Below are 26,182 nucleotides of genomic sequence, written 5' to 3'. Positions count from 1 at the left end.
GCTGCACACGCAGGGGCCCCAAGCCACAGCGCCCGGCTCCTGCGCCTTCCACTGCAGGACGGTGCAAAAGCAAAGTGGATCCAGCGGAAGCGAGCTTGCAGCTCTGCGCTGTGCCCCTTCCCCAGGGACGGGACCGTGAACCCCGGCCAGGCGGGGCAGCCCGCGACCTCGGGGCACGCACCGCCGCTCCAGAGCACCGATGGCGGGGATCAGGTGCGGTGACCAGGCTGGCGACGGGACCGTGAACCCTGGGCAGCCCGCGACCTCGGGGCACGCACCGCCGCTCCAGAGCACCGATGGCGGGGATCAGGTGCGGGGACTGCGTGTTCAGCCTCTCGGTGTTTCTCACCAACGACGGGGCAAGGGACCGTGACTCCACGGAAGCCAAGCAGCCCCAACAGGGGCTCGTCTTCCACCAGAGCCTACTCTACACTAAGCATTTCAAATCCAGGAGTGGCTCCCGCCCAACGACAGCCCAGGGGAAGACCAACCTGCAGACAATCAAGCTTCCCGTTTTTCAAGAGAAGCCGAGAACCTACGATGTCGTGGAAAGTGCCCAGTGTTCAATGCTGGCATTCATAATTCACAGGCATTGCACAGGCCAAACACAAAATGCTGTAGGCTCTATCTTTGCCAAAGGCTGCCAGTTTTGCAATCTCCATTTTAAAATAATAGTAACAACAATAATAATAATAACATATATGTTTAAGTGCCGCCCTTCTAAAATAAATGTTTTCAAAGGGCTCTGGTTTTATGGACACAAACAAGCCTTTCATCGCCTGGAGCAAGCTGGCGGCTGAGGTCGAGCCTGCTCCAATCTACTTCCTGCGACGGCGCTGGCACAGCAGGGCTTTGCGGTGGCCTCTCAGAAATCCTCCCCCACTGCCTGGCCCTTGCCAAAGCCACCGCTCTCCCCAGTTCTCCACAGAGCAGAGCACGGGGCAGGGCTGGAATCAGAGGTGGGGAGGGGCAGAACCCAAGTTGATAGTCACCCACTCGGTGGCCCTGCCCACTGCTGATCTGAGCCCCCTCCCCGCCCAGTGGGCTAGTTAAGTTGGCACCGCGGGCGGTGTTGCACCAGAGCCCCCTGGGCAGGAAGCTGCCCACCTAGCTTTTGAAGTACACGCGATCTGCGTAATCTGGGAATTCAACACAAGTCCAGGATGGCCACGATGCGCTCTTGGGAGAAGGCCCCTTGGTCAGAGCTCCCGGAAGGCCAGGAATGAGGAGCTGGGTGCCTGGAGAGACCGGGAAGCACCCAGGTGTCAGCGATGGCGCACGCACTGCGTGTGGAGACCAGGATCGCGCTACTTGGTGTTGGGTTTGCTTTTTCCTGATGGGGAGCCAGGATGCAGGATCCTCTGACCAGATTTGAGCCAAACGAAGCAGAAATGAATGGTGGGGAGGGGGGCTCGCTGGGCTGGAGCCCCGCCCTGTGTGCTGTGCTGGGCCCAGGGGTAAGTAAAGGCATCCTCGGACAGCCAGGGGCCAAGGCCTCGCCCCGAGAGCGAACGGAGAAGTCAGAAACCAGAAGGCCGCATTTCTCCTGGCGAGAGGCGGGATAAGCAACAGGAAGAGAGAGGACGCTGGCTTCAGAACCCGAGCGATGACGCCGGGGGCGGAGCTACCTGGAGACACTGGGACAGAGGCCCGAAACGAAAGGGCGGCTCCAGACGGTGTGATGGCAGGGGGAGGAGGAGGGCCACGTGGCTCTGCAGCTGCGCCCCGCACAGCCAGGCCCCGCCGGCACCTCCTCTGGAACAGGCTCTGTGTCCATCACACTACGGACACGCAAGTCTGTCCCAGAACGTGACCGCACCGTGTCCGCGGGGAGTCTGGACGAGTGCGTGCCGGTTCACCTGGTCCCTCACAGCACCTACGGCTGATCCACCCCCGCACCTGACCAGCCTGGGCAGAGGTGGGTGGCTGCGTTAAGTTAGTCTCCGGGGAGCCGGCGCGTGGCACAGCGGGTAAAAGCTGCTGCCGGCAACACCAGCATCTCACACGGGCACCGGTTTAAGTCCCGGCTGCTCCACTGCCCATCCAGCTCCCTGCTGATGCGCCTGGGAAAGCAGCAGAGGACGAACCAAGTGCTTGGGCCCTGCACCCACGTGGGAGACCCAGAAAAAGCTTGTGGCTCCTGGCTTTGGTCAGGCCTTCCCAGGCTGTTGAGGCCATCTGGGGAGTGAACCAGTAGATGGGAGATTCTTTCTTTCTCTCTCTCTCTCTTTCTCTCGCCTCTGTGTGTGTGTGTGTGTGTGTGTGTGTAACCTTGACTTTCAAATAAGTAAGTCTTTAAAAAAATAAATAAGTAAGTCTTTAAAAAAATAAATAAGTACGGCAGGCGCCGCGGCTCACTAGGCTAATCCTCCACCTAGCAGCGCCGGCACACGGGGTTCTAGTCCCGGTCAGGGCGCCAATTCTGTCCCGGTAGCTCCTCTTCCAGTCCAGCTCTCTGCTGTGGCCCGGGAGTGCAGTGGAGGATGGCCCAAGTGCTTGTGCCCTGCACCCCATGGGAGACCAGGAGAAGCACCTGGCTCCTGGCTTTGGATCGGCGCAGCACCGGCCATAGCAACCACTTGGGGGGTGAACCAACAGAAGGAAGACCTTTCTCTCTGTCTCTTTCTCTCTCTCTCACTGTCTAACTCTGCCTGTCAAAAATAATAATAATAATAATAATAAATAAGTAAAGTTAGTGTCCAAAGCAGGGTTATTCAAGAAGAGAAGGAACAAGTCCAGGTTGTTGCTGATGCCGGCCTGAGCCGGCCGAGGCAGCAGGGAGTGGAGGGGAGGGCAAAGCGGGTTAGGGGGCTCCGCTGTGACAGAACACCAGGAGGCTCGGCAGCCAGGGTGGCAGCATGTCCCCCTGGCAGCAGTCACCGCCAGGAACACTTTAACTTCACGCCTTCGAGCTCAGGTGTGTTGGCAGCGGAGGGAGCGGAGTTCGCTTGCCCGGGGGTTATTTCTTGGAGAAGGATCTGAAGTGTCGGGCTTCCTAGCACTCACATCCGGGGGCCTCCCTGTAGCACACAGCCTGTGGCTATTTATTTTCTAACCTAAGGCGTGCTTGGAAAACCTCAGTCATTTTCCAATGTTGTTGCTTCGGGGTTTTGGAAATGTTAGAATAACACAGGCCCGCACAGTTCCTGGTGGGGGGAGGTGCAAAGCCGATGTGAGAAAAATGCAGCGCTGACTTTGCGGATGAGTTGTTTTTTTATTCAGATGAGTGGCACCATCATCCCTGACATCTGGATAGAGGACAGCGAAAACTGCCCAGAAGTCTGTGAGGGAGACCCAGACTCAGAGGAGGGCTCGGCATACCCAATATGGGATCGGTGGGATGGTTCCAGGCCAGCGGGCAGCAGGACTAACACAGCAGGGGCAGAACTGGGGCGCGGGGAGGGAACAGGGCTCTCCCACTGTCTCAGGGCAGGGAGGGTGGATGCACCCCCAGCATTCTTGGCTCCTGCGGTCTCCTCACTACCAGCGCCGCTCTCCCACTGTCTCAGGGCAGGGTCGGGTAGATGCACCCCCAGCGTTCTTGGCTCCTGCGGTCTCCTCACTACCAGCGCCGCTCTCCCACTGTCTCAGGGCAGGGAGGGTGGACACACCTGCCGGTGCACTCCTGTCTCCCGCAGTCTCCTCACTGCCGGCGCCCTCCGCTCCCTCCCAGAGCTCCGCCACATCCGTCCTCCAAACTACCCCAAACCTCAAGGCCTCAACCAGGCGATCTCAGCCAAACACCCTGGGATGCACGCTGCACTGAGAACGGCTGACAAGCCCGGGATAACGTGGTAGCACAGTCAAGGCCTCGTGGCGTGGATCGTGGCGTGGATCGTGGCGTGGCAGGGAGCCTTCAGGGCGGGGCCCACTTCAGGGCAGCCTCCTGCTCTGAGGTTCTCAGAGAGACAGGGTGGCTTCTGTCCGGATGTGTGTGCGTGACCAGAATGGCAGTGACAGTGAGGACACAGGGAGAGGGGTGCCCAGCACTGGGCTGAGACGGGGACGGCGACGTGCACCTGTCCACCTCTGTCCTGTAAAAGCCATCACTCACGTGCAATAGCTCTGCCACCTGTCCTCCTCTGCCCTGACCTCCCCGGGCTTGCAGGTGCACACGTAGGAGAAGGGGCAGAGTGGACACGGAGGCAGGAGGCAGGAGGCAGCCTCGTGACACGTGGGATGCCAGTGCCTGAGCCAGGGACAACCTCTGAATGTCTGCGCTGTCACTCAGCACTGCACAGACTCAGCTCCTACACGATGCCTCCTAAAGTAAGCCCACAAAACCCACAGGTTTCACACACAGCTGAGACTAGTGCAGACAGGACCACCAAACGAACACGAAGCCTCTATGTGAAAGTTGTAGACAGTGCTGAGTGACGCCTCGTGGTCCCGCTCGCAAACGGAACCCAGCACTTACCCCGGGAGGGCTCACCTTTTTACCTGATGCCTGAAAAACCTTGGTCAGCGTGCCGGATCGCCGATCAGCTCTGAAAATATAAACCTGCGGGGTGAAACAAAGGTCTGGTTAGGACGGAAGCAATGACCACGGCTGTCCTCAGCTTGTTCCGAGGAGTTCTGCTAAAACCAGGCACGTGGCAGGTGCGCTCATCCCGAGGACGGCCAGGCCTACGCCCGTGCAGCCTCGAGATGCGTCAGGAGCCCAGTGCTCCCCCTAAGCCCCGGGAGAAAAAAGGAGGAGGACTCGGGGCATAACTAAAGCTGCACGAAGCCAAAGCCAAGCACGGGAAGGACGCGGAAGGGGACGGCCAGGCAGCTGGACAGCACTGGATGTCCCTGCTTTGAAGGGTGCGTGACGCCAGGGCAAATCTCTCTCTCTCTCTCTCACACACACACACACACACATACACACATACACACACACAGAGTCAGCTGTAAAGAACAGAGAGGGTGAGCGGGGTTCACACTCTGAGTCCAGCAGAACTCCCAGGCAGAAGGAAGCAGTTGGGGGGTTCTCCCCACCTGTCACACATCCGCCAGCTACCCAGGTGATAGCTCAGGTCAGCGGCCCCCACAGTGGAGGCAGCACCCGCCCCGGCCGACCCCTGCCACTCCACAGGCCTTCCCCTCACCTTTCCGACGCCTTCGTCCTGGGGGGCACCTCCCACCACGTCGGTGGTGGACGGGTGAGAGAAGTGGCCAGCGGTCACTGCATAGCCTGGACAGCACGGGTGGAGAGCAGGGACAGGGTTGAGAAAGAAACACCCATCAGAGGGAGGAACCACTCAGGCGTCCCCGATACAGACAGGTACGCTGCAGCCGCCCTGGAGACAACCCCCAGGGAACAAACGGCAGCTGCCCATCTTCTCCCCGGCACTGTTCCGAAGGCCATGGGGGCATGGAAGAGCGCCTCCTGGGGTCCTCCCAGGAACCCGCACGCGCTCAGCTACAACGGCCATCCAGTAACCACATGCACCTGAAAGGCGGAACTGGACGAACAGGTGCATGCGTACCAACCACGCGGCCCCCACCCCGCTCAAACGACAGCACTGCAGAACCAGAGCCCCGGGGTTCCCTCCCGCCCTTTCCCAGTCACTGGGAGCGTCGTCCCGCTCTCCACTACTACACGCCAGCTTCGCCTTTTCTAAACTCCATTCAGCACGACACCTGGACATTTCTCTGCTTGCTTTTTGTTCTTGCTCTGAGCACGTCCAGGGGATGCGTGCGTCCCACCTGTGGCCCTGCTGCTGGGCAGTCATGTGGGCTGCTTCCAGCCTGGGGCCGAGCTGAGTCTCGTTGCTATGAGCATTCCTAGACAAGCCTCTGACGCTTCCATTTCTTCTGTCCAGCGGCTCTGTGCCTGTGCCTCCTGTTCTACAGATTTAGAAGGAGCAGCACATGCTGAGCAATGTGCCCCAGATCACACCCAACCTGCGGCCTCTGGAGCCCTGGCTGATGACCACGCTCATGCTCCTTCTAGGGAAAAGGTCAAAGCGGACATGGATGGATGGATGGACGGACGGACGGTCGGTCAGTCAGCCTAAGAATCTAATGCAAACGTGATCTACGGACAAAAGCGACGGTAGACTGGGCTTGGTCCTCGTGCCTCCTGCCCAGCTGGGAGGCTGAGATCCTCCTCTGGCCAGCCCTCTCCCAGCTGCCGTCTACTCCCCAAACCTTGCCGTCCCCCTCAAGCCCTGTGCTGGGATCGTAAGCTGCTCACGTCTGTGACGACACCGCGTGGCTGACTTCGCCCAAGCCGAAGCCCACACCGCTAAGAGACGGACGCGTCAAAGCCTCCAGACGGCTGCAATCCCACGGCGCGGGGGGGAGGGGGGGGCTCTGCTCTGTACACAGGGAGACGCCGCAGACCCCGCAGTTTATTTAAACCGCCTTTCTTCTGCCTTCTCCTCACTCCACTGCAGTGAGCTCGTGCGGGATTGCTACTACACGGCCGGAACTGTGCCACGCCCTGGGAACGTGAGACCCCGCCTTGGCAGGGGTTTGGCCATGGTGGCAGGTGGCATTTCGGTGGCTCACTCAGGGGAGGTGGCCCAGGCTCAGCCTCTGCGCCCCAGCTCTGCCACATGACGTCAGCGAGCTGCAGGACCTCTCTGCACGTCAGTCTCCGAAACCACAACACGTGGATGATAACGGCGGCCGCCTCATGAGGCTGTGTCAGGAATTCCGTGGACACAGAGCCACAGGAGCGGGGCGAGTACAGCAGCCCACACCCCTGAGGCTCAGAGCAAACCCATGGCAGCACCCATGTCACAGGGAAATGGCCAGCAGCAATGTCCTGCCCTGACCTAACCAGGAACTCCCCCCGACGCCCCAGGCAGGCGGGGACCAGGGCTTCCCCGACTGTCTTGTCCCCTGCAGGCCTCCCTAAGCTCAGCTTCACTTTCAGTCCAGAACTAGAGCACTGGAGGTGTGGACTAAGGAAAAGAATCTTCTCATTGTCATCAGCACGAGCAAAGACAGCCCGTCTCTTTTCTTAAATGGGCAGGGCCTGGGCCCAGCACCACCCGTGCTGACGGCTGCTAAATCAAATTGTGTCTTTCTAGAAGACTGGAAAGGTAGAGACAATCAGAAAAATTTCTCTGATTTTTATTTTTGCGATGTAGACAGACAAAAGGAGAGAGAACTCTCATCCTCTGGTCCGCTCTCCAAACGCCCACAACAGCCAGGAGTGGGCCGGCCTGAAGCCAGGAGTCAGGAACCCAACCTGTCACGCCCGTGAGTGGCAGGAAACAAGTCCTGCAGCGGTCAGTGCCGGCTCGCAGGGTCTGCAGGAGCAGGAAGCTGGGGTCGGGAGCTCGAGGTGGGCACCAAACCCAGCCCAACGCGGGCCGCAGCTGCCTGCCCTCCGGGTCTTGTCAGTAAACCTCAACCCGAGACTGCCACCGTCATGGTGATTTCTGGCTCTTCCTAAAAGTCGCTTTGTCACCAGGAGGCGGGGACCCCATTCAAGAGTCCAGAATTCCCTTGCATTCGTTTATATCTGAACCTGAGAAACTGTTCAAAGAAGGAAACACAGCGTCTGCCTCCCCTGTGGTGTAGCTGTCAGGCTGTTCATCAAATCACCCAGTTGGAGTTCAGGTCCCTCCTACGGCTTCCACTCCGTGTGGGACTAGATCCCACGGCTTCCTGGCTAAAAGCACCCCTAACCAGAACTTCTTCTTTCCACCAACAAAGCAGTCACTTGTGAGCTTGGGGGAACTGGCCCTGCCGCCGTCTCTCACCTGCACCTCCCCGTCACTCACCCAGGTAGGTGTACCGCCTGCTCATGATCACATCGTCATTCAGCTTGAAATAGGTGTTGTCCGTCAGGTTCAGCACTTTGACCGTCCCAGCCCAATAGAACGACCCTGGGGCGCCCATCACCACCAGCTCCTGCCAGAGAGGAACGCAAGGGTTAACGGGGACGGAAGCAGAGGAGGGGTGCAAAGAGGACCACAGTCGATCCAGGAGAACCCAGGAGTAACGTCAGAAACACTGCACCAAGAGCTCCGTGCAGCCAAGCAAGAGCCGTGAGGACGGCAGACGCACCAGGTTCCTGGTCTTCCGGAAATTGTACACAGGCAGGATTACGAGGACTGACAGGGAGACAGGAGGAGCAACACGCCTGTTCCTGCCCTGCCCACAGACAAGGGTGCACCTGCTCGTGTTTCCCCGACTTTACACCAAGATCAAACATGGCAATGGCAAACGACTGGCACTGTCCTAAACCTCACAACCCCAGGGAACAGCGCTCAGAGAAGGCGGCGACAGCCCACAGCCCTGAGACAGCCTGCCACCCCGCGGCCGCGCCTGCCTGACACCCAGCAAGACGGAAGCAGGAGCCAACATCAGCTGTGCAAAGACTCTGCGGGTCCTCGAGGGAAACCCTCCAGGGATGAGAGACCGTCTGCTGGGAATGCCCACCGCAGACTCGGAACCAGAACAGGTCAACAAGGGGAGGAGGAGAGAGCACGGACAGCGCGAGGCAGGATGACTGCCAACCACAGCAGAAGGCCAGGCGTCCCAGCGTCCACAGCCTGAGAGCACCTGTGCGGCAGACCACGTGATGGCCTGCAGGCATGGTCACGGGAGACCTCGAAGAAGCTCCTGGCTCCTGGCCGTTGTGGCCATCTGGGGAGTGAGCCAGCAGATGGAAGACCCCTCTCTCTCTCTCTCTCTCTCTCTCTCTCTCTCTCTGCCTTTCTAATAAATAAAATAAATATTTTTAAAAAAGAAAAACACACAGACGAAGGTTGGGAGGATGAGCCCCACTACACGATGGGTTTTTCCAGACCAGAGATGGGGTGACAGGGACGGCCCCTTCTCTCTCTTCCCCCAAAGCTTATTTTTTGTCTCTCACAATTCAGGGACGGGCGGTTTTCAGGGCTCTGGCGACAAGTGCACCGGTCAACTCCTCCAACTAAACCAGTGCCTCGGACAGCAGGCCCAGGACCCCCGGCTGCCGCTGGTCTCCCCAGCACGCTGTGCGCTCCCCGCAACGCCCCACCCCTGCTGTGCTCTGACCCTCTCTGGGCCTTCACAAGCCGGCTGACACGCGGGTCAGTCTGGGACAACGCTGCTGAGAAAAGAGAACACAGCCCGGGTCCGCTCCTGGGAGGTTCTCGAAGCGCCAGGCTGCGATGTCGGACAGCGGTCAGGACAGGGTGCTCCCGGGGCACTGCCAGCAGAGGGGGGAGAGGAAGCTGCCCGGGCAGCGGCCACGTCTGGGCTTGATGCGGATGGGGCGACACGGCGGACACGGCGCACGCGTCCGACAGAGCTCAGCCTCTGCACGCCTCCTGCCGCTGGATCTACCCAGCCTGACGTTCAAAGCTTCTGAAACAGGGATTAAAGACGGGCAAGGAAGCCATCGCTCCCACGCGCCACACGTGCCCGCGGGATGACACGGCTCCTTGGCCACGGCTCCAGCCTCCTTCCCCGGGAGGGAGCCCCATTCGCTGAAGTATCCACACGGCGAGGGAAATAACAGAAAACATCCACAGAGATCGCTGGTTCTTCACCCATGATGCCCAGCGGGTACCTACAGTTATGCGTGAGCCATTGAGCACAGGACAGAGGTCACGCCCCTTTGAGTGACACTCTTGGCAGAAGGCAACGTGCAAGTGTGCAAGATACTTCAGAAAAAAATTCTAGAAACGACACGATCTTAGAGGAACCCCTGAGCTGTTGGCAAAACCGCACGGCCGAGGCCATGCAGGCTGGGGGAGGGGGAGCCCGGCCCAGGCCATGCTCTCGTGGCCGACACCCACCACCCGTCCCTCCGCTCACCGGAACATTCCGGGACCAGCCCTCTCCCACCCAAGCCCTAACCAGGCCCAGCTCCGCTCAGCTTCCCGGATGAGAGGGGGCGTGGCCAGGGCAGGCCGCCTTTGAGGACTTGGATACACGCGGGATGGACACACCCCCATCTGCGCCCTCAGAGGCCACGGCGGACGAGGCAGAGCGACCCCTGCCTGCTCCCGGCATTTTCCTCTCCCTTCCACCCAAAGGAGAGAGACAGGGCCAGGCCTGCAAACCGCAGGCCCGGGTAGGGCCCGTGCACCAGGAAACAGGGCAGCCTCTCCCAAGAGCGTCCATTAGCAGCTTCTGCAGAGGCCCCCACAAGGCACCATCAGTGGACCGGAGCAGGCGCTGGGGGTCCCGGGCTGTGCCGACCAGGCCTCCGCCCAGAGGTCCCCTGGCCCCCAGGGCTGGCAGCACTGGCCAAAGCCTTCTCTCGTGGCTCAGAAGTAGCCGTCACCACTGTCACTCTAGTCAAATACAGAGAGGCCCCAGGAACCTCTCCGTGCCCCTTCATGCGGGCCAGAACCCAGAGGGCTTCGAGGCCCTGAGGGTGCTGACCTCACCATCAAGCACCCGGGGCCACGGGGCCATGGCCACAAGGCCAGAGAGGCCATCCAGTCCAGCTTGGGCAGCAGCTGCGAGCCCACGGAGGGGCCAGACCAGTTCCCAGCAAAGGCAGGCCCAATGGGGAGAGGTCAGAGGGAGGGCGGCGGGGTGGGGGCGGCGAGGGGCCCCACAGCCCCGTTTCCTGCTTAGCCGCAAACAGCCCAAGTCCCCCACTGAGGGAGGAAGGGAGTTCAAGGACCTCCTGTTCAAGGAGGCCGAAAGCCTGGGAACACAGCGGAGGACAAAAACCACAGGGGCGGGAGACAGTGGTCTGGGGTCAGTCGGCGACCGGGACCACGAGGCGGCAGCTGCAGGGCTGCCTTCTCGTTGCTGCCCCCTGCCTGCACGGAGCCCCCCCAGCAGGGGCCACAGGGCACTGCTCCCTGGGGCCCGAATTCCAGAGCCTGCAGCTGGACCGAGGCCCCCGCATCCCTGCCATCACCCCGAGCCTGCACCGCCCCTGGACAGCCTCACTCCTGCCCCCCACACACACACACACCCCGGACACGCACTGACTTGCCAGGGGCTGGGACCCTCGCAGGGAACGGCCGCTCTGATTTCTGTGGGGAACCTGCCTTCCCTCCCACGTCTGAGGGGAGGCGTCTCCCCAGCCCCTTCTGAGCACACCCCCCCCAAGACAGCCTCCAGACCGCAGCGCTCAGCTCAGGCCGGGTGCTGGTGCCTGCGTCCAGACGCTGCCACAAAGGACTCTGGGAATGTGCTCGGCGCCTCACTCTGCAGCATCCGATCCATCCTGCACCAGCCCCCCGGCAGCTCCCAGAAACCCCTTCCCCTGCTCCCCAGTGCTCTGGCCACACAGCCCCCAGGCCCTGCCCTCACAGGTTCTAACCCCTCCCCCAATCATTTTGAGCCCTGAACTGTCAGCCTCGCGGCCCGGAGGCATGGCCGGCCCACAGCACAGCCTCCCACCTGGCTTCCCTCTCCCCAAGCCCCAGCCACCTTCCCACTAGCACTGCCGCCCACTGCGGCGGTCGCGCACTCGGAACGCCAGCGCTCACTCTGCCTGCCGGCGCACTGGACCCGCAGCAGAGATAACAACCTAGTCCTTCCTGGGAGGGGAGAGCGCGGTGCAGCCTGCACCACCAGGAGCTGGAACAAGGCCTCAGCAACAGCTCCAGTCCGGCTGCTCCGCTTCTGATCAGCTCCCTGCTAACGTGCCGTGGAGAGCAGAGGAGGAACTGCCTGTCAAAGAAGTATAAAATCCTGGATGGACAGATGGATGGGTAGATGGGTGGGTGGATAGACAGAAGGATGGGTGGAAGGAAGGGAGGGAGGAAGGGAAGGAGGGAGGGAGGGAGGGAGGGAAGGGAGGGAGGGAGGGCGGGCGGGCGGGCAGGTCACCACAGGAGTGGGTTTGTCCCCGCAGCAGCCACAAGCCACACGACTGGAGCTGTGAAGAGTCAGGGTGGGCGAGGCTCGGGAACAGATGCAGCCGGGAAGGTAGGAAGGCCTGCAGGCCGTGGGAAGGCGTCTGGGTTTATCCCAGGTGGGATGGGAAGACACGGGAGCACTGTGCTGATTTTCAGTTTTTCAAAGATGGCTCTGGCCACGCGTGGAGGAGGAAGCAGGGGCTCTGCCGGGGGCTGAGGGCAGGACAACGGGGCTCAGGCACGCGGGGTGACATAGGTGTGGACAGAAACCTTCTGTGATGTGCGTTAGGGGCACAGGAGGTGGGACTTGCTGCTGGCCGCTGGCCGCTGGCAGGAGAGTGAGATAAGAGGAGAATCGTTTAACTTCTGCTCCCAACAGGTACGAGGACTGGAGATGCCATTCACAGGGCCTGCGTGGACGTCTGGGCAGAGCAGGTTATCCCAGGAATGGGTCGGCACAGCAGGAGTGACTGAGGGTGAGGGACACGCTCGGGAGGGAGGCTACGTCCCATTCCCGGTTTGCGAGCGAAGACAGTGAAACCACTGTCCACCCCGTCCTCTGCTGCGGGGGAACACTTTATTTTATTTATTTATTTTTTTGACAGGCAGAGTGGACAGTGAGAGAGAGAGACAGAGAGAAAGGTCTTCCTTTGCCGTTGGTTCACCCTCCAATGGCCGCCGCGGCCGGCACACCGCGCTGATCCAAAGCCAGGAGCCAGGTGCTTCTCCTGGTCTCCCATGGGGTGCAGGGCCCAAGCACCTGGGCCATCCTCCACTGCACTCCCTGGCCACAGCAGAGAGCTGGCCTGGAAGAGGGGCAACCGGGACAGAATCTGGCGCCCCGACCGGGACTAGAACCCGGTGTGCCGGCGCCGCAAGGCGGAGGATTAGCCTAGTGAGCCGCGGCGCCGGCCAGGGGAACACTTTCTACCTCCTCCTTGAACTTGAACAGGGGACAGTGTCGCTTCCGACACGAAGGGGCGTCCTCCACGCGGTGTCTGTCCCCAGGCCTCCTCCAGCTCTCTCCCCACTGTCTGGCACTGAGTGCCGCAGACAGGCGGCCTGGGAGAGCCAGGCCCATAGGCCAAGCCATGGGGTTGGGGTCTTAATGCTCTGTGGAATGTGAAGCCTGGGGTCAGAGTGACGTATGAGACGCTGGAAGATTCCTTAGGCTGCAGTGCATAAGACACAGAGGTCAACGATGGCCCGGGGTTGGTGATGCAGACGTCCTCAAACTGTGCGGTGCTGACAGCGACCGTGTCGGGCCCGTACAGGACACCACGCACGCCGTGAGCGGGTTCCACTGCTGCACATGCCAGCATGGGTTTTTAAAGGGGACCGAAGGAGGGCAGCTGGGGAAGGTATCTCCAGGAGACGATGGTGGCCTTTCTGGAGGCAGGGTGCTGACAATGGACGTGACGGAGTGACAGCCAAAAGCTGTCGTGCTGGGGCTATGTTTTGGAGGTTTGGAAAACAAGACTCCAGATGAGCCAGAGGTGGAGTGAACTGTGTTTTCTTTCGTTTTTTTCTGTTCAACTGAACAGATGACGGTACCACTCACAGAGCCCGGCGTGTCACTGTGCACACGGCAAAAGTCACCAAAACATTAAGACATGAGCAGTTGATAGGAAAGTCAAACTTAGAGTGGACGAGGGCCACCTTGGAAAATGGTCCTGGGGTGGGTATTTGGCCTAGTGGTTAAGCGGTCTCCCAGGCTGCACAGCTGGCTTCAGCTCCCAGCTCCCCTGCTAATACCGGCCCTGGAAGGCAGCAGGTGCTGGCCCAAGTAGCTGAGTCCCTGCCCCCCACAGGGGAGACTGCATTCCTGGTGCCCAGCGTTGGCCTGGCCCAGCCCTAGCCCTTGTGCACATTTAGGGAGTGAACCAGCCATGGGCGCTCTGTCTCTCTGCCTACCAAATAAATTTTTCTTTTTAAAGAAAAAGAGAAAGCAGTCATTTGAAACACACCTTCAAGGGTTAGCATTGTGGCTCTACCTCTCTCTGTAACTCTTTCAAATAAATAAAATAAATCTTAAAAAAAAAAAAAGAAGTGGAGCAGCCAGGGCTCCTGGGAGGCAGCAGGTGATGGCCCAGTGAGGTGGGTCCTGCCCCCTGCTTCCCACTTCAGCCCCCCACAGCCGCTGCCACTGCGGGCATTTGGGGAGTGAAACAGTAAATGGGAGCTCTCTCTCTCTCTTACCTGTCTCTGTCTCTGAAAAGGAAAATTTATTTTTTTTAAGATTTATTTTATTTATTTGAAAGAGTTACAGAGAGAGGTAGAGACAGAGAGAGAGGTCTTCCATCTGCTGGTTCACTCCCCAGATGGCCGCAATGGCTGGAGCTATGCTGATCCAAAGCCAGGAGCCAGGAGCTTCTTCCGGGTCTCCCACATGGGTGCAGGGGCCCAAGGACTTGGGCCATCTTCTACTGCTTTCCCAGGGCACAGCAGAGAGCTGGATTGGAAGTAGAACAGCTGGGACCCAAACTGGCACCCATATGGGATGCTGGTGCCGCAGGCGGCAGCTTTAACCCACTGTGCCACAGTGCCGGGCCCTGCTCCCCTTCTGATCCAGCTCCCTGCTACTGTGCCTGAAAAGCAGCAGAGGACGGCTCAAGTGCCTGAGCCCCTGCCTCCCAGGAAGGAAACCCGGATGGAGTTCCAGGTCCTGGCTTCAGCCTGGCCTGCCTCAGCCCTGGCTGTTGCAAGCATTTAGGGAGTGAACCTGGAGATGGAAAATCCACCTAGTGACTGTGCGCGCGCTCCCTCTCCCTCCCTTCTCCCCTCCCTCCCCCTCTCTCTACTTTTCCAATAGATAAAAATACATTAATCTTTTTTAAAAAGTGCCCCTCCAGCCAAGAGCAGGCTACCTCTGCCCTGCGCAGGCCTTAGGAGTACAGTTAGAGGTGTGGACAGACCCAGGCTCTTCACAAGGCCCACATGAGGCACCTACAGTGAGGCACCCCCTCAGTGGCCCCAGGCTCCCCTGCACCCTCTTCGATCAACTCTGTCCACGAGTCTCCGAGTCAAGCCCACTCCCCTAGAAATCTCCAAAGGAGCCACCCCAGCCCCCTCTGCCCCGTGACCTCCAGCCAGCCGATGCCCCCCACCCCAGCCCCGACCCTTCCCCAACGTGAGGGCCAGAACCCCCACTCAGAGCTCAGGCCTTGGGAACAGAAGCCCGAGCGCCAGCGCTTACCAAAACCACGCTAGGCAAGGAAACACACAGCCCCCAGAGAAGAGCCGCGCCCGGAGAGCTGGCACCCACCTCGGTGCAGAAGCCGGCGATCCCCGCCTGGCAGGAGCCGTGTTCCTCCCCGTACTTCTTCTTGTACTCTACAGGGGAGGGAGGAAAGACAGCAAACCTTAGCATGTCAGTGCGCGCCAGCTGTGTGTGCAGCCGCTGCGGGCCGGCCCCAGGGTGCCGTCCAGCCGGGGGTGCGGAAGGGAAGTCTCCGGAACCCACCAGACCTCAAAAATCCAGACCCCAGTGCCATCAGGTAGGGAGGCTGCCAAGTGCCCTGGGCCGGGGTGGGGGTTGAGGGGGGTGGAAACTTCCTCCGCCCCTGCGGGGTAGGGAAAAGGCGTAAGGCAGCCACAGCAATCAAGTGGGAGGGCCGGGGACAATTATTTCATTGACTTCAGAAAGCTTGGGGATCCCTGGTGGGCCCGAGGAGCTAAAAACACGACCCAGAAGTGGAATGATGCGGCCATCCCAGCACGGTGTCCCCGGGAAGAAATCCAGCCCTCCTCCAAAGACACCCGATACAGCTGCAGGCAACGTGCTTCCCGCGTCCAACCCGGAGCTGGGGCGCCCCGCGGGCGCGGGCAGCAGTACCGGTTGCACTGGGGATGGCCGTGCACAGCCACCCCACGTGCTGACGCCCCTGTCTGCCTTGAGTGGGAGGACGTCCCAAGGCCAGAAGGAAACAATGGGTCCACTCCTTTCCTCAGGCATCCCCTGGCTCCCAGCGCACAGGGGCGTTCTGCGGTGGCTGTTTATTTTTAAGTCGGCAAGGAAGCGGAAGGAAGCTTTGATGACGGTCGGCCTGTGCCAGGCGCTGTGTTAAGTGCCTCTACTCACACCATTTCATTCAACATCACATCCTCCTCCCTGGGAAGCCACGCCCCCACGTGCTGAAAGGTACGAACGTGGAGGCCCAGAGAGGTCCACAGCACTGACCAAGGCCACGCGGCTCGCAAACTCAGCATCTCTCACCTCCGAGACCTATCCAGGTTATGCAAAGTGGGGATGACACAAAACCCAGGGAAGCGGCTGGTTGCTCAAATTTACTTCAGGGATAAGGACAAGAAGCTGGAGAGATGTGGAGTGACTCAAATTAATCACACAGGACACTGACACCGCCTGGACAGGGGGACCACAGGCTGTCCCTGGGCGCCCCTGGGTTAGGGGTGACCCAGCAAATAACCCAGGGAACCCCGCTCCACTCCCCGGGCTCCCAGCCAGTCTCTAGTACCACAAAAAGCAATGTATTTATTTTTGAAACACAAAATAAATAATACAAAGGAACAATGCAGCTGCGATTGCAACACAGTACCACTTCCTGTGCTCAGCATCTACTCCAGGAGGTGGGGGCGGGGAGGACCCTGGGGAAATATACAGAGTAATTCAGTTTCTAACAACACTCACCGCAGACCTAGTAACGCGTTCCAGTAAGTGGCCATTAAGCGGCTGCTGCATGACAACAGAATGTGCACAGGGTTAGCCCTCTTCCGTGGGAGGGCACGGTCAGCCCCTCCAGCCCCACTCCCCGCCGGCCAGAAGGCAGCCGAGTGACCCACGGAACTCACTGGTTCCCTGCAGGATCTCGCACCAGGGCTGCGCGCTGGGGGTCCACACACAGTAAAAAATATCCCACATCAAACTGCACGGTGGCAAGGAGGATCAAGACGCCCCACCCCGAACAAACAGCTACAAACTGCGGCCGGGAGGGCTGGCACACAACCCACCCACCCCACTGACTCTCCAGAGTTAAACCCAACGGCAGCTCATGCCGCGGAAATCCAGACCCCAAAAGCTGAAACAAGTAGGTCCGGACCACCTGACCAAGCTGGCCCCGTCCATGCATGCCACAGACAGGAATTCTGTGGGACTCTCATCGCTACAACAAACGGTCTCGGGGCTGCAGCTGTGGTGCAGCGAGCCGAGCTGCTGCCTGCGAGGCTGGGATCCCGCATCTGAGCTCTGGTTGAGTCCTGGCTGCTCCGCCTTCCGCCCGGCTCCCTGCTAATGCGCGTGGGAGGCAGCAGAAGATGGCCCAGGCACTTGGGCCCCTGCACCCACAAAGGAGACCGGGATGAAGTTCCAGGCTCCCAGCTTTAGCCTGGCAAGACGTGGCTATTATGGCTGTTTGGGGAGTGCATCAATCAACAGAGGAAAGATCTGTCTCTCTCTCTCTCTCTGTGTCATTGTGTGTTTTGAAAGAATGAATAAATAAATACATCTTTTTTAAGAGTTTATTTATTTGAGAGGCAGAGTTACAGACAGAGAGAGGGGAAGGCAGAGAGAGAGAGCTTCCATCTGCTGGTTCATTCCCCAAACGACGGCATCAGCCAGAGCTGAGCTGATCAGAAGTCGGAGGCCAGGAGCTTCCACTGGGTCTCCCTTGCGGGTGCAGGGCCCAAGCACTTGGGCCATCTTCTACTGCTATCCCGGGCCACAGCAGAGAGCTGGATCAGAAGAGGGGCAGCTGGGACATGAACTGGCGCCCATATGGGATGCCGGTGCTGTAGGCGGAAGCTTAGCCTACTACTTAAAACTTAAATAAATACTAAAGCAAACAGTCTTGAGGTCTCTTAGTGATGGGGACTCCAAAACACTCAGACACAGACCTGCAGAGCGTTTTCCCAACCTCCTCCACAAGCCGTGCTGTGAGCTCCAGGCCAGGAACAGGACGGAGGGCTCGGTGGTGGCCCCAGCCTTCTGGGCAGTGGGGAGCCCGCCAAGCTGGGGGTCTACAAGGGGAAGCCCTAGCCAGCGCCCTCTGCCTCGGCCAGCAGGAGGCACCGTTTCGGGACCACCCCTCCCCAGGCTGGGCCTGCGCCCCCTGAGATGTGCCACACTGGCACACACATGGAAGTGATCACACCACACGGCCTGGCCCTCCCTCCCTGAAACCGGGGGTCTTGACCTGCCTTCTCGGGCGCTCTCAGGCCAGGACACGAGCAGTGTGGGGCCGTGCGTGGTACCCCACCCCACACTTCCCAGCTGCAGGACAGGCGTGTTCCACCGCCTTGGAGTGGGGCAGAGTCCCGCTGCTTCCACCTCCGACCCCAGCGCCCACGCTCGCTGCCCAAGGGAGGCTCAGCTGGAGTCGCCCGCTCAGGGCTTCACAGTCTCAGCCTTCCAGCCCCTCGGTCCGGGGAAACGTGAATGCTGCCCCTCTGCCTCCTCCAGCTCATCACAGAGCTGACTCAGCACAAGGAGAGCTGACTCACCCCCGGTCCCTGCACCAGCCCATGCTCACCGATGCTGCGCTCAGACACGCTGCTGCACACACAGCCCCAGGCCCACGTGCAGGTTCCTCTGCCATGAGGTCCCGAGCGCCCCACGCGGAAGCTCCGCCTCCCTGCGGACTTCAGCCCCGCCCTCCCCTCTCCCATGAGCCCCCTCGCAGCCATGCAGGAAAAGGAGCCGTGCTCTGGGCTGTAGACTCCGGAGGCCGAGGGCAGTGGGCAGAACCCGCAGGATGGCATGCAGGGCCGTCCACCCGAGGGTGGCTGCTTCTCCAGGAGCTCCGAGGGACACCAGGCCGCAGCTCTTTGATCACCCCTGGCAGGACCGTCCACCGACCTTGCGACAGCCCACCCCGGGGGGTCTGCACGACCTCGCTGTGTCTGTTCAAGGCCGGCCCTCAGCACAGAGCTTTCCTGCCAACAGCCAGACCCCCCCGCACGGCAGGGCAGGGAGCAGCCTCTCCAGAAACAGGCAGCGCTGTCCCGGTCAGCCTCAGCCTGGGCTGCAGGACACCACGCGAGCCCCAGCAGCCCAGAGCCCAGCTCAGCCCAGGCAGCCTCTCATTTCCTGTTAAACACACACACACACACACCCAGCCATGTACACACACACGTACCCAACCATGCACACACACACCCAGCCATGTACACACACACCCAGCCATGTACACACACCCAGCCATGTACACACACACCAGCCAGCTACACACACACACAGCCATCAACACACACACACACCAGCCATCTACACACACACACACACACTCAGCCATCTACACACACACACACACACACACACACCCCAGCCATCTACACACACATACCCCAGCTATCTACATACACACACACCCAGCCAGCTACACACACACATACACACAAGTACACATACTGCACTGGCCTCTGGATGCCCACTGACCCCGAGCGAGTGGGAGAGGGTCTGCAAAAGCACTCTACAAAGTGAGGAAGGTGACCCAACAGTAAACTGACCCCTGGGCTTCCCCTGTGACCCAGGACTGGCCTGAGCTCCAGCCTTTCCCAGGAGACACTGAGCGCCACCCCACAGGCCCTGCAACTGCTTCCACGCCTGGCAGTGCCAGTTCTCTGGGCTAGGGACACCATCCCTGTTTTCATCTGACTTCATCCTTCCCCCCTCAAAAAAAAAAAAAGATAAACAGGGCAGCTTGAGGCTTCCCCCGAATCCACCTTCTGAATGCCCACACACGAGCCCTACTTCCCCGAAAAGCACACACAACAGCCATGTACACACACACGCACCCAACCATGTACACACACACACACACACACACCCCAGTCACCTACACACACACACATCCCTAGCCATCTACACACACACCCCTAGCCATCTACACACACACACAGCCAGCTACACACACACACCAGCCAGCTACACACACACACAGCCATCTACACACACACAGAGCCAGCTACACACACACACACACACACCAGCCAGCTACACACACACACCAGCCATCTACACACACACAGAGCCATCTACACACACACAGCCATCTACACACACACACCAGCCATCTACACACACACCAGCCATCTACACACACAGAGAAAGCCATCTACACACACATACACCAGCCAGCTACACACACACAGCCATCTACACACACACACCAGTCAGCTACACACACCCCTAGCCATCTACACACACACACAGCCATCTACACACACACACCAGCCATCTACACACACACACAGCCATCTACACACACACACCAGTCAGCTACACACACACACACCAGCCATCTACACACACACAGCCATCTACACACACACACAGCCATCTACACACACACACAGCCATCTATACACACACACACCAGTCAGCTACACACACACACACCAGCCATCTACACACACACACAGCCATCTACACACACACACAGCCATCTACACACACACACACCAGCCATCTACACACACACACACAGCCATCTACACACACACACAGCCATCTACACACACACACACCAGCCGGCTCCGCATGTGAGGAGCCCACCAGCTGCGGAGCAAACACTCGGGCAGAAGCTGCACCATAGCCGGGCAGGCGCAGGCCTCCCTCATCCTGACTCCCTGATCGGCACAGCAGAACACTGTCTACACGGCATCTGCTCTGAGTGTTACTGAAAGAAGCGGCTGTGAGCCACCATAAAAGTAGCCTTAATAAAAAAAAAAAAAATGGGGCTCCTGAGACAAACCGTTCCAGAGACGGCCTTGGGAAATGGGGAGTAAACCGGTTCACAGAGAAAGCAGTCAGCTACTAACCAGAGATACAGGCAACAGAACATCCTGCCTCGTAGATAAGCCCCCTCCCCTGTGCTTGTTCAAGCTTAACCAAAAAAAAAAAAAACCCGTGCGGCATGTAGGGCACGTAGCCCCCCCTTTCTGCTCTTCAAGGACCCCCTCCCCATATCCAAGCTTAGACACGTAGGGCACGTGGCCACCCCTTTCTGCTCTTCAAGGACCCCCTCCCCTTGTCCAAGCTTAGACACGTAGGGCACGTGGCCACCCCTTTCTGCTCTTCAAGGACCCCCTCCCCTTGTCCAAGCTTAGACACGTAGGGCACGTAGCCACCCCTGTCTGCTCTTCAAGGACCCCCTCCCCTTGTCCAAGCTTAGACACGTAGGGCACGTAGCCACCCCTTTCTGCTCTTCAAGGACCCCCTCCCCTTGTCCAAGCTTAGACACGTAGGGCACGTAGCCCCCGTTTCTCCTCCTCCTCGACGACCTCCTCCCCTTGTAGTTGCCCAATAAACTTACGCCACCCTATGGTATGTTAATTTTGTGGTTTTGCCCCTTAAAAGCTGTGTGAGATAGCTGCTCGGGGCTCCTCTCTCTTGCTCGCTGCTTGCGGCAGCAAGAAGAGGGCCCATTTGCGCAAATGAAATAAAATTGCCTCCTGCCTTTTGCATCGTCTGGTCTGGAGTCTGTGTTTCTGGGGTCATCACAAAAGGACACCGCTTTTGGGGTCCTACATTACAAGTCACCCAGAGATGCATGACGTGTGCGAGAGGGTGTGCCCCGTTCTGCGCACACACTCTGCCGAGGCAGAGGGACTTGAGCATCTTTGGATCAGGGCAGAGAACTTCCCAGTTCCCACACGGATGGTGTCTTCAGATTTTTGTTTTGATTTATTGACTTATTTGAAAGGTGGAGTTACAAAGAGAGAAGGAAAGACAGAGAGAGAGAGAGAGAGAGAGAGAGAGAGATCTTCCATCTGCTGGTTCACTCCCTAAATGACCACAACAGCTGGAGCAGGGCCAGGCTAAAGCCAGGAGCCAGGAACTCCATCTGGCTCTCCCACATGGGTGCAGGCCCAAGCACTTGGGCCATCCTCTACTGCTTTCTCAGGCACACCAGCAGGGAGCTGGATTGGAAGTGGAGCAGCCAGGATGTGAACCAGTGCCCAAATGTGAGACCAGTGTCGCAAGCAACAGCTTAACCCACTATGTCACAACACCAGTCCCTAAGATTGATTTTGGAAAGCAGAGTGATGGGGGGGGGGGGAGGGTGGGCTAGGAAAGAATCCTCCATCTACTGGCTAACTGCCCAAAATGGCTGCAATGGACAGGGACAGGCCAGGTTGAAGGCCAGTGGTCAGGAACTACATCCGGGTCTCCCTGTGGGTGGCAGGGACCTGAGTAGCTGATCCATCACCTGCTGCCTCCCAGGGTGCATTGGCAGGAAGCTGGGTCAGACATGCAGCGCTGGAACCGGCTGACCCACTGGGACGTGGGCCTCCCACGCACAGACCAGCCCCCAGACACGGAGGAGCAGCACCTGCGCGGGGCTCTCCCCCCGAGGGAAGCAGGGGGACAGCAGCCCCAGCCACGGCGCCACGCCTGACGCCGTGCGGACAAGATCTACGGACAAGATCCGGGAAGCGCAGGATGGGGCTGAGCGAGAGGACCCAGACACGGCGCGGAGCAACGGGGCACAGCTGGGACAGCTGCCTCCGCCTTGGGTGGCCCTGCACGACCAGGCCTGCGTCACACACTCCAGGTCGCCAAGTCAGACAGCTCCTCCATTCTAAAAATGCTAGCATCTTCCTCGGTGTGCTCACTGGTGTTATTGAACACTGTCTATAAACGGAAGGCAACTCAGAGAGGAATTGGTTTCCAAATGTTGCGTCTGCAACGCCATGCGTGGGCCCGCACTACTGTGTTTTAATTCACTCAAGGCGGCCACGGTGGGGCGGGGCCCCCTCCTCGGCCCTCTCCTGAAACACTGGGCTAGAACCACGGCACAGAGATGGAGGTTCTCCCACGGCACGCGTCCTTCCTGATGGTCTCACCCCGTTACCCACCCGAGAAAGTTCCACCGCTCAAGCCTGGCCTTTTTAACTGATTATAAAATAATCGTTCCCTAAGTACCGGGCTTAGCTCTTAAATAAATTAGGGGAACAGCTTCCCGGCCTTCCTTCATTTCTAAATTTCACCAAGGAGCAGCAAATCCGAACCACAACTGTTCCGAGGACAGTGCGCTGGGGCAGACAGACTCTAGTGCAGAGCGTGCGGGGGCGGGGGGGCGCACACTGAAACACCCCCCCCCCCCCCACGGAGCAGGAGACGACACTCACCTCCCAGCAGCCCAGACGCTGAACCTGGAGCTGTGCAGAGGAGACTGGCATGGCCCCCACGCAAATTCATGACGCATTCCCCATCTTTTTGGGTACAGGAAATAAATAAATAATAAGCAGAAAACAAAGCAAATGAGCTAGGTTAGAGAGAAGGGAGACTATTTTATCCAAATAATTCCTGATTAAGCTATCGTAAATATTTAAAGCAAAGGGCACAAAGCCAGAAACTTAGCATTCAATGAAGCGAGGAACAAGAGTCTTAGAAGCGGGAAAAGAGCTTTGGGGAATGCGTCACAACCCCACCCACCCACTCCTTCCTCAGGTGAGGACGGAGCACGAGGTGCCTCAGCCACCACTCAGCCGGGGCTCCCGCCTCCCCGTGTCCTCGGCCACCCCAACCGGCTTCCTGGAGCTCTCCTCAGTCCCCAGTGGCAGCCTCCCAGCCTCCCAGCCTCCGAAAACTGCTTTTCACCGAAGAACGCACAAACAAAACGGAGCACCTGCATAGGAGGACACCACTCAGGCTTCAAAGGCAGGAAGTTTCGACACCTGCTACGGGATGCCCTCGAGGGCCGATGCTAAGTGCCGCTGAGCCACGCCCACCTCTGCCCTGCTCCACTTGAGTCCACAGAGGCGGAAGGCAGGAGGGGATGTGGGGGCAGGGAGGGAGGGTTATTGCTGAATGGGTACAGAGGTCCGGTCCGGGGTGATGGGAAATAGAACCGTTCAGGGGAAAGTTCTGGAGATGGAGTAGTGAAGGTTGCACAAGGCGAGTGGACTTCATGCCACAGAACTGCACGCGTGAACACTGCTAACAGGGTCAACTTTACCTTATGCCTCTTTCACAAGTGTAAAAAGTTTACCTTAAGAGGCCAGCGCCACGGCACAGCAGGTCAAGCTGCCACTTGCAACGCCAGCATCCCACGTCAGAGCCCGAGCTGCACCCACGTGGGACACCCAGCTGCAGCTCCTGGCTCCACGCGTGGGCCTGGCCCAGCCCCAGCCCTGGGGGAGTGAGCCGGTGGACGGAAGATCTCTCAATATCTCTCTCTCCCTCCCTCCCATCACTCTGCCTTCCAAGCAAAGCAAATTTTTTATTTTGAAAAACGGTTTTATAATTTTTAAATAACTCCTTGCACCCACAATCTCACCACCCACTTCAGAAGGAGCAAGAGGCCACCCCCAGGCAGGCAGTGCCCAACACCTGACAGCTGCTCTACACGTGATCTACACGTCCTGCCGCGGCACACGGCACACTCACGCTGCAGCGGAACCTCCAGGTCGGAACCAAGCGGAATTCCAGGCTGTGGTAACACAGGCACTGAACGCCGGACAGTCACCTGCTGTCCCCACATTAAAACCACACATCTGGAGTGGGGCCGGGCAGGCCCAGGACGCGCACAGCTCAGCCCCTCGGCAGCGGTCTGCCAGACTAGGGGCCAGGCCTGCCCGGGGACCAGCGAGAACCTGTATGCAAAATCGCAAAGCCTTACGCTGGCTTCCAAAGTCTAGAACATTAAACTAATAGAGCATCTTGTCTGTCATGGGCCACGGCACCCCGCCATCACCAACACCCTACCTGAACAGGCAGCCACCAAGAAACCAGCTCTGCACCCGAGGGCCAGCACCCCTCCCCTGCCCCTCCCCCACCCTCGGTTTTCTCATTCCTACTCGAGGGACAAGGACGCTTACCCCGACACGATGCGACTGCTCAGCCAGGTCTCAGATGGGAAGTACCTAGCACAGCACTCGGCACCTGCTAGGAGCCTATGTCAGGTGACCCTGAATCTGTCAGCTTCTCACAGAGACACAAAACCCAAGACACGCGTCTCTCAGCTACGTGCCTCCAGAAGCAGGTGTGTAAGGAACCAACTGGAACGCGAGGCAGTATCAGCCCTCAGCCATTCCACACCGTGCTTGGAAACACACTTGGAACACAGAATGTAATTTTGCCCAAGATGAAAATTCTTGGCTCCAAAAGCAAAGCTCCATGGGCCTCCTGGCGCCCAGGAGAGTCACCCTCTGCGGCCTGGGGCCTCCTCCTTCACCAATGGCTGCCCCTTGGGCCACCCTACCTCTCCCCGCCAGGGCCTCCAGCCTCCTCAACCGGCCGTAACACGGAGCTGCACCCTCCCGGTAATTGGCGGCATGTACTTCAGCGAGGTGATGCTTCCGAGGGCTCTTAGGAAACCAGGAAGCCCTGTGCGAATGCAGAGGCCCCTGCTTAACAAAAAGTTATGGGGCTTGTTGAGCCCTCAAACGGCACACCTCGGCCTTTCAGGGTTCTCTCCAACACAGACACACACACCACGGAACCTGCAGTGCTTCTCATTTGTAAGTGAACCCCGGCTGATGTGTATCCCCTGCGGAGCCAGAATACCTTCACTATTGCACGAGTGACTGTCTCCTTCCCCAGAACTGAGCCCTGCTGGAACACAGCACATGCAAAACGCAAGAGGAACAAAAGGCCAGCCATCCCTCGGTAATAAATAAAAACAGAAGTGGTACAGAAATCTTTGGAACCGACGCAGCAGTTTTAAAGTGAAGTAAAATCTGATAAAGTCACGCCTTGACCATCTCAAGCTTGAGAACGCTTAAATGTGGCATGACTTAAACTTCCAATCACGGTCAAAGGCAGGGAAAGAGAACTTCCCAAGCGGACAAACAGCAAATACGACCTTCGAGGACAGTCCAGAAACTATAACCTCAACAGCTCTTACAATCATCTCAGTAAGACCCAACTCTCTACCCTCCATTATCTGATACCGAAACAGGAGGTACTGGACACATCACGTGACTATTTAAGACTGCTATTACCAGGAAGCTAATTGGGAAATTCACATTTGGGACGGGCGGGCACTGTAACCCAGAGGGTTAAGCCACCACTTGCAGTAGTAACACCCACGTTCGAGTCCAGGCTACTCCAACACAGCCTCCCTAATGCACTTGGGAAGGCAGAAGATGGCCCAAGCACCAGGCCACCCACTTGGAAGACCCAGACAGAGATCCAGGCTCCGGCTTCAGCCTGGCTCAGCCCCAACCATTGCAGCCACTTGGGGAGTGAACCAGCACGTGGTCAATCTCCGTCTCTGCCCCTCTCTGTCACTCTTTCAAATAAATACGAGATTTTTTAAAAATAAAATTCCCAGGGCCACTGCTGTGCTGTAGTGGGTAAAACTGTCACCTGTGACATGGCATCCCATAGGGTGCTAGTTCGAGTCCCGGCTGCTCCACTTCCAATCCTGCTCCCTGCTAATGCACCTGGGAAAGCAGCAGAGGACCCAAGTGCTTGGACCCACTATGGCCATTTTGGGGATGAACCAGCGCATGGA

At 58.7% G+C, this 26,182-nt stretch overlaps 1 protein-coding gene across 1 annotated transcript in view; it reads right to left on the bottom strand.

Annotated features, from left to right (window-relative positions):
- ITGA9 (integrin subunit alpha 9) overlaps positions 1 to 26,182 on the bottom strand; it is a 305,530-nt gene that overhangs the window by 242,435 nt on the left and 36,913 nt on the right. Inside the window, exons 5-8 of the mRNA XM_070073006.1 lie at positions 15,028 to 15,095; positions 7,725 to 7,854; positions 5,091 to 5,176; positions 4,433 to 4,501 (exon numbers count right to left, since the gene is read on the bottom strand). Coding sequence (XP_069929107.1) covers positions 4,433 to 4,501; positions 5,091 to 5,176; positions 7,725 to 7,854; positions 15,028 to 15,095 — 353 coding nt within the window. The remainder of the gene's footprint in view (positions 1 to 4,432; positions 4,502 to 5,090; positions 5,177 to 7,724; positions 7,855 to 15,027; positions 15,096 to 26,182) is intronic.

This window comes from Oryctolagus cuniculus, chromosome 4, assembly GCF_964237555.1.
Source record: "Oryctolagus cuniculus chromosome 4, mOryCun1.1, whole genome shotgun sequence".
Taxonomy (NCBI): Eukaryota; Metazoa; Chordata; class Mammalia; order Lagomorpha; family Leporidae; genus Oryctolagus; species Oryctolagus cuniculus.
The sequence above is the reverse complement of the archived record's forward strand: the minus strand, read 5'-3'. Positions and strand labels throughout refer to the sequence as shown.